Source organism: Orbicella franksi, chromosome 13 (genome assembly GCF_964199315.1).
Source record: "Orbicella franksi chromosome 13, jaOrbFran1.1, whole genome shotgun sequence".
Lineage (NCBI taxonomy): Eukaryota > Metazoa > Cnidaria > Anthozoa > Scleractinia > Merulinidae > Orbicella > Orbicella franksi.
The window spans coordinates 4,050,408-4,063,948 of record NC_138157.1 but is presented as its reverse complement, the minus strand read 5'-3'; the positions used below and the strand labels follow the sequence as shown (position 1 = coordinate 4,063,948).

The window sequence follows — 13,541 nt, the reverse complement described above, 5'->3', positions numbered from 1 at the left end:
CCAGCAAGAGGAGGATTTGGGGCATTACGTCATCATTATGACGTAATCTTCAAGACTGGTTGATTACCATATACCCCCCAAATCCGGAAATTTCTGATGGAATGTTTCCCCGAACGGAATTTTTCTCGGGAAAACGGGATTTTTTGAAAGGTAGATCAAGATTCCCAAACGGAATTTCCGAATGGAAAATGTGCGTTCCATTTGCTAGTTTTTACTAGTTTCAAACCTTTTGGCTTGGATCGCCTTTGATCCTATCTTCCGGGAAAAAGTCGTGGAAATGGACCGAACGTACCCCCGTGGAGATTTCCATTCGGGATTTGACGCGTTCCATTTACCACTACTGTCGACCAACCGGTTTTTTCGAGTAAATGGTAAACAACCACTGTGTCCTGAGTAGCTCGCGATATGTGAAATAAGGGAAGAACCATTAGAAAAGTAGAACTTGGTCATTTCACGTTGCTGCTTTGCGGAGGACGGCAAAGAAATGTACCAAAATTCAGAACGCAAGTGCAGAACCATTGTTCTGCTCATTAAACCTTTTGTTTGGTGACGCTCTCGTCGCCGTCGCCGTCGTGTTTTGCTAAAACCCCCTACTACATAGTGATTGTTCGTTAGCGGTAAACGGAAACGGTACTCGACCAAAACACTCCAAAATCGGTAAAACGGTTAACTCTAAACGGCAAAAAACTCTCTAAAAGGCACAACAACTGCTAACTGGAAACTGTCTAAAACTCTGCCGATAAACGTCCACGCAACTTAAGGTGGCCGAACACAGTTTTCGCGCGCGCTTTTGCTGATGCAATTCAGCGCGCGCACAAGGATTGCAAAAAAACAAACATGCCGCCAATACAGCGATCATTTTATTTACTCAACACCTGCACTATCTGCGTTATTTTTCTCTATAATTGAACCCAGTGTATTGACGGCTGTAGTCTTTTACTAGAAAGATATGTTAGAAAAGGTAATGATGCAAAGAACCCAGCAATTCTCAGCTTTTTCTTTGTTACCGAAAGAACCCAGTTAAATGCAGCGCATGCGTAGTAAGTCAAAAAATTGCGATTGAATGAAAATTGTACTCTCGGAAATACGCCTATTACTCGAAAACCACTCATTAGAATTTCACGAAATTTGGCACGAAAATACTTAAGGAAATAAGTAACTGGAGTATTGAAAATAATTGAACTTTAACAAAGGAAATTCTAGATATTCCGGTGAACCTTCAACAAGGGATAATTAAAGATCTCTCTGTTAAATTATTAGCAAAATGGTGTTAACTTGTGAAAATCGTTACAAGATTGTTGCATGCAAATTATAAAGAAAATCTAATGACTAGATTTTCTGCAAATAAACAAAACCGATTTTAAAGGCCTGTTTATATTTAGTCATGTTGCCATGGTAACAGGTATCAAAAACTGTGTTCAGCCACCTTAAATTCGTACGCGCAACTAACGTACGCGTAACTTAAATTCAAAATGTTTCGTACACGTAACTTAAATTCAAAATGTTTCCGTGCTCGCGTGCGCTATTCGCGTGTCACGCCACTTCGGAACTGTCTACTTAACAGTGACTCTTTTGTCGGATTCATTTATTTAATTTCTAAGATGTCTCAAAAGGCAACAAAGAAAGAAAACAAAAATCACTGATATTGGCTGGGAAAATAAAGAGTGAAAAAAAAAAAATGAAAAGGAGAATGAATTATTAGACTTTACTTGCTTTGGTGATCGGATAAGAAGCGGTACTTTCTTATAATTGTCTCGGACGAGCCGAGGATCACCGATAACTTCATGAATGTTTTCAACGGTGTCACATCTCGTGTATTCACTTAACGTTACGTTTTGTACTATTTCTTAACAATGCTAGTAGGCTTTAACTTTAACTTAACCTACGGATTAAAACCTCAAGTCAGTGGCATCAAAATTGCTATTGTTTACAGACGAGCCATCTTCCAAGTTGAGTGGCTCATAGCCACTTTGATTATCCATCGAAGGTTGGGGTCTGACAGGCGAAAGCTCGAAAGTTTTAACTTTCTCAGTATAGCCAGCAAACGTTTTTTTATTTATTTATCTTCCGTACTGGTGGGTTCGTATGATTAATTAATTCCTCAAAAAGATGGGTTTTTCATCTCCTTAATTGAATGTTTTTAATACCTACGGTAATTTTCCCATACTAGATATTTCTCGTAAACTCCTAGATATTGTCTAACGCACGCTGAAAATATTATTGTGTTCTCGAACACTTCTATCAGGGATGGCGGAGCGTATTTTGAATTGGGGGATGGCGGCGGGAGGGGGGGGGGGAGGGGAAAGGAGGCTTACAAGCGAGCGCAAGAGGTGCCAACTTGTGGGGGTCTGGAGATATTTGTAAAGTTATCATTTTATGTATTTTTTGCTTGAAATTGGAGGTACTTTAGCCCGCCCCCCGGCCTCCTGGCTCCGCCGTCCCTGTCTATGACTTCACAATAACTCTACTGAATAAGTAGTTTCAAAAAATCGATCCAATTTTGCACTCAAAAGCGGTTTACTAAAATACTACGTCATTAAAGTTCCTCGAAATTTTCATGATAAAGCGGTTGTTTTATTTAAGACTTGTTTTTTTTTCGTTTTGGAAGATTCAGATTTCTTGTCTTTGCTTAAACCATATGTCTTACATTTCTTCTGAAAAGTGAGCTTTTTTGCCCGACACATCTAAGAAGCAGTAAATTGTTGATTATATTCTTTTGTAAAATAGAATACCAATATTATGTTTCAAACAGGAAATCAGTAGCGGGGCACTCAAAATTAATGTATTTCGCAGTATGTCCATGACAGCGATTCGAATGTGACTCATCTTCCAGCACTAAATTACAAAGTTGAAAGATCAGTTCAATAACATCAGGGTTGATGACGAAATGTCACAAACGTTTATATCAGTGCTTAACTCAGAGAATGCTACGAATGCAAAACTTCGACATGGGTTTAAGTTTTCATTTTCTGGACTCGTAGGCTGGTATAGTAGCAGTTCCTCACAAATAGGATTTTTCATAACCTTGTATGTTTTCTACCTTTACCCTGATTTCCTAAAGTTAAATGATTCCTATAAACTCTCGGATTATCTGACGCACATTAAAAATGACAAATTCGATGAAATGTCTTCGTTCTCGTCTATAACTTGATCCTAATTCTATTAAAAAAAGTATTAAACAAATGCCGTGTGTACCATATTTATCATGAGATCGTCATCTCAATAAAAAATGTCGGAGACGTTTAAACGTGCTAAGCTAATAGATTCTGCAAACCACAAGCTTCGAAAGTACGAAAGGTTTTTGTTCATTCATATACGCCCATATTTACAGTTTCCTTTGATAGATATAAAGGGAAGGATCGACCTACAGTTTAGTTCTGTTTTCTGAACAAAGCCGCAATGAACTCAATCGCGTTGTGAGTTATCTATCTAAGTTATTCGACAAGTGTAGGTATCAGGCCTATTAAAAAGTACAAAGAAATGTCTTAATGGTGAACAAGCCGAAGCTTCTCTACCTTTATTCTCTGTCGCTTTCCTTAGTTGTGACTATATTTCGCACTATTTCCGAGACAGCCCGTCGAATGTGTCTCATCTTCCAGCAATAACTAATAGGGTTTAACGTTGAATTGATATATACAAAGGTGAATGAAGTCATGAAAAAAACTTTAACTACGGTACTAATACCGGAGATTACAACGAAAGCAGTACAACAGAACATCGGCCCATAACATAGCCAAAACACCAGATAGACGTAAAATACGCTGACAGCAGATTTTGTCAGCCTAGCAGCATTTGCTATTTGGCCATTCTGTGCTACTGGTTGTATTTGGAGGGCTTGAATTTGATTTCTGTGGCGCCGCACGGTAAAATAAAGTTTGAAATAAAGCATCGCTGAGAATACGAGGTAAACTGCTCCAATAATGGTGAACGCCATGTAAGAAGTACTCGGGGAAATCCACACTGTGTAAAATAACGACAGAAATGCACTGCACACCCATGTCGAGATTACCACGGTAACAACTCGCTTGTGAGTCACACGTTCCTGGTATCTGAGATGGAGTTGCACAGCCAAGAATCTGTCCACACTTAAAACCATGACTCCCGAGAAGGAAACTGTGGAAAGCATTGGCCCGATAACGAGAAACGCGGTGTATGTAGCGTCAGTTGAAATATCTCGCTGTAACCAATTGACCAGTAGCCCAATGTAGAAAGGTTCGACAAGTAAACCAACACCAAGATCAGAGACAGCAAGACTCAGAAGCATTGTTTTAAGAGGATGTGGTAACGAGGAAGTTTTTCTTAGCGCCTGGATTGTGACGCTGTTGAAGGTGATGGCGGTTATAGTCAGGAAAGCGTTCAAGACACATTTAACAATGTACGACCAGTATAAAATTTCATCTTCCTTACTCGTGGGCTGGTATACCATAAATTCCTCAAAATAATGGTTCTTCATCGTCTTGAATGCTTTCAATCCTTACGGTACTTTTCCCATACTAGATATTTCTGGTAAACTCCTAGATTGCCTGACACATGCTTAAAATAAAATTGTGTTCTAGACCAATTCTATGAGTTGACCATAACTCTATCGAATAAGTATTGACTGAGAAAGTTTCAAAAACTTCGGTCTAATTTTGCACTCAAAAGCCGTTTACTTATATTACTGTATATAATACGTCATTAAAGTTCCTCGAAATTTTCATAATAAAGCGGTCATTGTTATGTATTTAAGACAAAATTTGTTCTTCTGGGAAGTTTCAAATTCCCTGTCTTTGTTTAAACCATACGTTTTACATTTCCTCTGAGAAGTGAGCCTCTTTTGCCCGACACATCCCAGAGGCATTAAACCGTTGATGATTTACATTCGTTTGTAAATTAGACTACGAATATTATAGTATTAAAATATTTGTTTTCAAACGTACAGGAAATCAGTAGTAGGACACTCAAAATTGATATATTTCGCGGTATGTCCATAACAGCGCTTCGAATCTGAATTCGGCTCAATTTTCACTCAAAAGCCGTTTGCTTTATACTTAACTTGAAAGTTGGTCGAAATTTTTATGATAAAGCTGTTGTTTTAAGAAAAATGATATTTTAATTTGGGAAGTTTCAAATTCCCGGCCTTTGTTTAAACCAGATGTCTTACATTTCACCTGAAAAATGAGCTTTTTGCCTGACACATTTAAGAAGCACTAAATCGTTGATTTTATTCTTTTGTAATTAATCAGTGCGAATATTATGACATTAAAATATATATTTTCAAATAGAATATCAGTAGCAAGACACACAAAATTAATATATTTCGCAGTATGTCCATAATAGCGCTTCGAATGTGTCTCATGTCTTAGTTTCATTACAGGGATCAAAGATGAGTTCAATAGCATTAGTGTTGCTGAAGAAATGTCAAAAAAGTTTATATCGCTGCTTGATTCATTCAGAGAATGCCATGACGACAAAACTACAAAACCTAGGTGAACAACAAAGCAAAAACACTTATAGGTATATGTAAAACGTTCCAACTACAGATTTTCTTAGCCTCCCAGTATTTACTGCACTCTTTTTGTTAAAATATGTTTTATTAGCAAATGGAGGCTGAAATTTGCGAAATTTTAAGAACATCTTAAGAATAAACAGGAAGCTGAAGTTCTGAAAAGAATATATAATTTTGTGTGTTGAAAATTTGTAAACACAATACAATTACATTTTTTAAAAATAAACCGTATAAAGTTCGTCCTTTCTCTAAACGGCGATAAATGTGTGTCATATCAGATATCAGGCTTTATTGTAAGTTGTCTAGCACCGAAATTACTTCCACTTTTAATTATAGCACAAATAATCTGACACTGTGTCGGCATAATCCAATTTTTAATCCTTTACCTCTCTGATGAAATAAAAAATAACCTTAAAATTATATTTACCAGCATATTTTCTGCCTAAAATAGTGTTATCGACTGTAGCTTTACCAGTCCTTTTTTTTTTTGAAAAAAAAAAAAAAATCGAATCCAAGTTCCATGCAGTATTGTAACTTAACATTTTGGTTTCTGAAGTCATAAAAGCTGCATTAATTAAATCGGCGATCTCTATTCAAAACACTGCTGAAAGCGCAGTGATCGTCGTGTCTTTTTTGCAATCGAAGGAAAGAAAATTACTCCAGGTATTCATAACCAGAAATTAAAGGTTTTTATGCTTTTCCTCCTCGGTGCCCTTAAACACGTGTGAGTGTCAAATAGCATTTCCTTACCACTGCCACTCCCCCCAAAACCTACCAAGCCCAGCAATTCCTGAGAGTTTTGCAGGAATCGACGACGTACTGATCGAGTGATGTAACGAGCGAGTGATCTCTACTAACCACTATGAACTCGTATTCACGAGTTGAAAAATGACAATGTTTCGGTACTTTATTGACAAAATCAAAAGGTCTGCATACTAGTCTGATCTGCAATGCCCAAACGTTGAAAGTACGAAAGGCTTTTATTCATTCAAATAGGTCCACAGTTACGTTTTCCGTTGAATAATTATTAAAGAACGTAATGAGTTTGCTTAGGCAACACTTACACTTCAGATAGCGTTATTCGCACTTTGAACAACTGGACCCTGGTCTCATGCATTCACTCTCTCATTCCAGTTCAATCATAATTTGGAGATATATGTCGCATTATATTCATGATAGCGTTAATCATAACAGGGTTCAAAGATGAACTTAAACGGTTTTCATGATAAGCTAGTCTGATCTGGACGGACATACTTTAAAAGTACGAAATATTCGACATCCAAAGGCCAGGTCTCTTAGCAGACAACTGTAAAATGGTCTAGTAGAGTGAATAACAAAGCAAAAACTCTAAGTATATATGTAAAACGTTACTACTACAGATTTTGTCATACTCTCAGCATTTGGCCTCCTCTTTTTTATGAAAATAAATATTATAAGAAAATAGCGGTTGAAATTTGCGAAATTTTAAGAATACTTTGAAAATAAACATGAGACTAAGGGTTTGAAAAGAATATAATTTTGTTTGTTGAAAATTTGTCAATACAATACAATTACACGTTTTCTTTTTTAACTAAACCGTGTAAACTTCTTCCTTTCTATAAACGGCGAAACTAGCCAAAAAAAAAACAAACAAACAGCAGTAGCTGTATGTTCGATGCTAATAATATTTCTGCAAGAAGTTATGTGTGTCATATCAACCTTTTTTCGTGCAGTCTGCCACCAAAATTACTTCCACGCGATTAAAGTCATTATAGGACAAATAATCTGACGTAGTGTCGGCATAATCCAATTTTTATTCCCCACACTCCCTGAGGATATTCGCAAGAATATTCTTCTCCTTAAATCGGTATAAAAGTTAGAATATTCAGCCTGGACCGGAAAAACAATGGGCGTATATACAAAAGAGTGTATTTGGCCATTTTGTAGCACGTGTTGTACTTGCGGGGAATAAATTTGATTTCAGCTGCGGCGCCCTGATGAATACATTTTAAAGAAAAAGAACTCCTTCAGCTGCAAGACAAAATACCCCAATAAGGGTCAAAGCCAGGTAAATAATCTTTGTCGTAACAAATTCACTGCATACCTGCATACTGAGATCACCAAATCAAAGCCGGACAACTCGATTGTGAGAATCTGTCTACGAATGTATGTGCTGCTTAAAACAGGCCTGTGATCGAGTAAAACGTGGTACATACAGCTTCAGTTAAAATGTCTCGCTGTGGCCACTAGACGAGGAACCCAAACTGGAAAGGTTCAACAAGTAAACCAACACCCAGATATGATCAGAGACAGCAAGACTCAGAAGGATTGTTTTAAGAGATTCTGGCAACGATAAAGTTTTTCTTAGCGCCTAGATTGTGACGCTGTTGAAGATGATGGCGAAAATAATTTTAAAAAGTGGAAAACACAATCAAAAGCGTACCATGAGTATAATTTTTTTTATTTTTCCTACTCGCAGGATGGTATAGTAGCCGTTCCTCACAAACAGGATTCTTCATAAACTTGGATGTTTTCAATCATTTACCCTGATTCCCTAAAATTTGATCCCGTATTATCTGACGCACTTTATTAATGAAAAATTCGCAAAATTGTCAACGTTCCCGTCTATAACTTGCCCCTAATTCTATTATTTCTTCTGTTTTTATTTATTATTTCTCTCAGTTCCATTAATTACAATCTAGTAATTATTTACTTAACATTCATCTATTTACAATAAACTATACAATAAAGAAGCGATAATTACTAGCTTTAAATTCTACCGTTATGACCACTATTCCTTTCGACAATACAAAGAATACTTATGTGACATTATATTTACATCAATTTCTTATACATACGCATTCACTGGTTGTAAAAGAAAACAGTGCTTTGAATAACCTAAAATTACTTTACATTCGATTAAGAATTACTTTAATTATAATGAAAATTGCATAACTACAAAATTTTGTATTTAAGTGAGATTTGTTTGCAAAATCAGCAAGTAAGATTGAATTTTCATGCAATTTGTTAGTGTAGATGTAGTATTTCACGAAAAGTATAGTGTAGCTGAATTTCTTGGTTATTTTCTTTCAATATGATTCAAAAGTAACACCGAACAGTTTCTCTTCCATGGACGGATTGAAGTGGGTTTTGTTTGCTACATTGAACGAACTGATAACCTCCTGTGAAAATTTTTCTACAAAAACACAGTCGGTAAAAGTAAGCTCAATTAACTCCTCTTTACCACAATATATACAGTCATCATCTGATTGGATACCATAGCGAAAAAAGTTCTCTTATTTTATCTATAATTGGGTGCCTAAATCTAAATTGATTCTCTGAGCTTAGGCTCTTTACACAGAGTTTTGAGGAAGGCGAAACGATTTTTTCTACCAAGCAGAAAAATAAAGGTATTATTGAGGTAAAGTTATTTCTTAATTGGTGCCTTATTTGTTGCTATGGCACTAATGACCTACTAATAATGACCTAATTCTACTGAAAAAGCATATATTAGAAAATTTCAGTCCAATTAAAATTTTTAAATCAAAAGCTGATTATTTAAGACGTTATTAAAGTTTATCATATTTATCATTAGACACCTCAAGACAAAATGTGAAGTTTAAACATGCTAAGCTTATCTGATCTGCAACGTACAAGCTTTGAAAGTACGAAAGGTTTCTGTTCATACATATACGTCCATATTTACATTTTCCTTTGATAGATATTAAGTGACGGACCTACAGTTTAACGACCTTAATCAATTTGTGGGTTATCTATCTAGGCTATTCGACAGGTGTAGTTATCAGGCCTTTTAAAAAATACAAAGAATTGTCTTAGTGGTGAGCTAGCCGCAGCCTCTCTTAATTTATTCTCTGAAGCTCTCCTTAGTGGTGACTTGGAAAAATATTTCGCAGTATATTCAAGACAGCGCGTCGAACGTGTCTCATCTTCCAACAATAAATAACAGGGTTTAACGTTGAATTGAGATATAAAAAGGTAAATGAAGTCATGAAAAAAACTTTAACTACGGTACTGATGTCGGAGACTACAACGACAGCAGAACTACAGAACATCGGCCCATAACACAACCAAAACACCAGATAGACGTAAAATACGCCGACTGCAGATTTTGTGAGCCTAGCAGCATTTGCTATTTGGCTATTCTGTGCTACTGGTTGTACTTGAAGGGCTTGAATTTGATTTCTGTGGCGCCGCACGGCAAGATAGATTGTGAAATGAAGCATCGCCGAGAATACGAGGTAAGCTAGCCCAGCCATGGCGACCACCATGTAAGAAATATTCGGGGAAATCCACACTGTGTAAAATAACGACAGGCATGCACTGTACACCCATGTCGAGATTACCACGGTAACAACTCGCTTGTGAGTCACACGTTCCTGGTATCTGAGATGGAGTTGCACAGCCAAGAATCTGTCCACACTTAAAACCATGACTCCCAGAAAGGAAACTGACGAAAACATGGGCCCGATAAGGAGAAACGCGGCGTTTGTAGCGTCAGTTGAAATATCTCGCTGTAACCAATTGACCAGTAGCCCAATGTAGAAAGGTTCGACAAGTAAACCAACACCAAGATCAGAGACAGCAAGACTCAGAAGCATTGTTTTAAGAGGATGTGGTAACGAGGAAGTTTTTCTTAGCGCCTGGATTGTGACGCTGTTGAAGATGATGGCGGTTATAGTCAGGAAAGCGTTCAAGACACAATTAACAATGTACGACCAGTACAAAATTTCATCTTCCTCACTCGTGGGCTGGTATACCATTAATTCCTCAAAATATTGATTTTTCATCGCCTCGATGTTTTTCAATCCTTACGGTGCTTTTTCTATACCAGATATTTCTCGTAAACTCCTAAATTATCTGACGCAAGCTTAAAATAAAAATGTGTTCTCGAACATTTCTATGACTTGACCATAACTCTATTGAATAAGTATTGACTGGTTCAGTTTTCACTCAAAAGCCGTTTGCTTTATACTTGACAAGTTCGTCGAAATTTTCATATTAAAGCGGTCATTGTATAATTAAAACAAAATTTTAAATTCCCTTCTTTGTTTAAACCATATGTCTCACATTTCTCTTCTGCATAATAAGCTTTTTTGGCCGACAAATCTAAAAAGAAGTAAGTCGTTGATTACATTATGATTTTAAAAGATATATTTTCAAACAAAAAATCGGAAATCAGAAAATTAATATTTTTCGCAGTATGTCTATAACAACGTTTCGAATGTATCTCATCTTCTAATCGTAAATTGAGTTGAATAGCATCAGTGCTGCTAACGAAAACGTTTAAAACGTTTATATCGGTGCTTAATTCAGTGAAATGTGCGGCATCAAAACTACAAAACATTCGTGAATAACAAAGCAAAAACACTAAGTATATTTAAAACGCTCCGTCTGCAGATTTTTTCAGCCTCTCGTTACTTCCTACGTTATTTTTTATTGTAATATATTTTTATTAAAAAATGGAGGCTGAAATTTGCGAAATTTTAAGAAGGCTAAGATTTGGAATAGAATTTGTGGCTTTATTGCGTGCAGTCTGGCCCCAAAACTACTTCAACGCCATAATGACTATAGGATTATACTGATCTGGCGTTGTGTCGGCATAATCCAATTTTTATTCCTTAAACTCTCTGATGAAGTAAGCAATAATCTAAGAATATTCGCAAGAATATTTTTTGTATAAAATCGGTATGAAAATAAGAAAATTCACGGAACGGAAAAACAATAGTTTTATTAAAAAAAGAGTGTATTTGGCCACTTTGTGGCACGTGTTGTACTCGCATGGAATAAATTTGATTTCTGCGGTGCCGTGATGAATATATTTAAAAGAAAAAGAACTCCTAAAGCTGCAAGACAAACTACCCCAATGATGATCAAAACTTGGTAAGTAATCTTTGTCGGAGCAAACTGGGTAAACAACGAAAGAAACGTACTGTCTACCCATACTGAGACCAGCAAATCAAAGCCGGACAACTCCCTCGTGAGAATCTGTTTACAAATCTGATACTTCGTAAAACAGACCTATGATCAAGTAAAGCGTGGTGCATGCAGGATCAGTTAAAATTTCTCGCTGTAACCACAGCAAGACTCAAAAGCAATGTTTCAAGAGATTCTGGCAACGATAAAGTTTTTCTTAGAGCCTGATTGTGACGCTGTTGAAGATGATGGCGGTTATAGTCAGGAAAGCGTTCAAGACACAATTTACAACGCACCACCAATACAAAATTTCATCTTCCTTACTCGTGGGCTGGTATACCATTAATTCCTCAAAATATTGGTTTTTCATCTCCTTGAGTGTTTTCAATCCTTACGATGCTTTTTCCATACTAGATATTGCTCATTAGCTCGCATATTATGGACTCTTAAAATAAAATTGTGTTCCCGAACACTTCTATGACCTGACCATAACTCTATTGAATAAGTATTGACTGAAAATGTTTCAAAAAAATTTGGCTTAATTTTTCACTCAAAAGCCGTTTGCTTAATGCTTAATTAAAGTTCGTCGTAATTTTCACGAGAAAGCGGTCACTGTATAATTAACACAAAATTTCAATTTCCCTGTCTTTGTTAAAACCATATGTCTTACATTTCTCTTCTGAAAAATGAGCTTTTTTGGCCGACAAATCCAAAAAGAAGTAATCGTTGATTATATTATGATATTAAAATATATATTTTCAAACAAAAAATCAGTAACAGGACACTCAAAATTTCATATATTTCGCAGTATGTCTATGAGAGCGTTTCGAATGTGTCTCATCTTCCAGTAATGAATTGCAGTTTTTAAAGATAAGTTCAATAGCATCGGTTCTGCTAAAGAAAACGTTTAAAACGTTCGTATTGGTGCTGAATTCAGAGAAAGGTACGGCACGAAAACTACAAAACATTGGTGAATAACAAAGCAAAAACACTAAGTATATTCAAAACTTTCTGACTGCATTTTCTTAGCCTCTCATTATTACGCACGCTATCTTTTATTGTAATATATTTTTATTACGCGATGGAGCCCGAGGCTGAAATTTGAGAAATTTTAAGAATATTTTAAGAATAAATATGAGGCTGAGATTTGGAAAAGAATGTGATTTTGTGTGTTGAAATACAATAATTACATAGTGTTTTTTTTTTTTAAAATTAAACCGGATAAAATTCCTCGTTTCTCTAAACGGTAAAACTAGCCAAAAGGGAAACAACAAAAACAGCACTAGCCGTATGGTCGATGCCAATAACACTTCTGCAAGAGGTTTTGTCTCATATCAGGCTTCATTGCGTGCAGTCTGGCCCCAAAAGTACTTCAGCGCCATTTAAGTCATTATAGAACTATAGTAAGCTGACGTTGTGTCGGCATAATCCACAATAATCGAAGAATATTCGTAAGAATACTTTCGGCCTAAAATCGGTAGAAAAATAAGAGTATTCAGCCAGGACCAGATAAAAAATATTCCTATGAAAAAAAAAACAACAAAAACAACAACAACAACAACAACAGCAACAACAATAAAAATCAGTGTAACTGGCTATTTTGTGGTATGTGATGTACTTGTAGGGAATTAATTTGATTTCTGTAGCGCCATCCTGCATGAAGTTTAAAGAAAATGAAATCCTGTGGAGTCTACACTCAGAACAAAGATTTAGATTAGGCCAAGCCTAAAAGCAGAAATTCAATCAAATACTACTCATCTACTCGACACAATAACCGTCAAAGAAATACACTATTAAGCATTTCAACAAACCAAATAAATTTAACAAAGAAAAATCAAGTTTAATAATTATTCGCGCTAAAGCGTAATTTGAAATTTGTTTTTGCCGACTGATTTGCAGTCATTTTATCGGCAATAGGTTTACCAGACCTTATAGAAGTTTACTTATAAACATTTCACTAAATGGAATGAATTTAACAAACAATCAACCTTAATAATTATTCACACTAAGGCGTAATTTGTATATTATTTTTGCCCACGGCTTTGCACGCAGTCATTTTAATTTATCGGCCGTAGCTTTACCAGACCTTTAAAGAAATTCACCTAAGTATTTCACCAAACCGAATAAATTGAACGAACAT

General features: G+C 36.0%; 2 protein-coding genes across 2 annotated transcripts; both read right to left on the bottom strand.

Moving 5' to 3' along the window:
* Positions 1-3,404: 3,404 nt before the first annotated feature.
* LOC145466738 (melanocyte-stimulating hormone receptor-like) lies at positions 3,405-4,453 on the bottom strand. Its single transcript, XM_081450447.1, has one exon. It carries the CDS (start codon positions 4,451-4,453, stop codon positions 3,518-3,520), a length of 936 nt encoding a protein of 311 aa, XP_081306573.1. The 3' UTR covers positions 3,405-3,517.
* A 4,774-nt stretch (positions 4,454-9,227) lies between these two features.
* On the bottom strand, positions 9,228-10,337 carry LOC145466700 (melanocyte-stimulating hormone receptor-like). The gene has a single exon (XM_081450411.1). It carries the CDS (start codon positions 10,273-10,275, stop codon positions 9,352-9,354), a length of 924 nt encoding a protein of 307 aa, XP_081306537.1. The 5' UTR covers positions 10,276-10,337; the 3' UTR covers positions 9,228-9,351.
* Between the last annotated feature and the right edge of the window lie 3,204 nt (positions 10,338-13,541).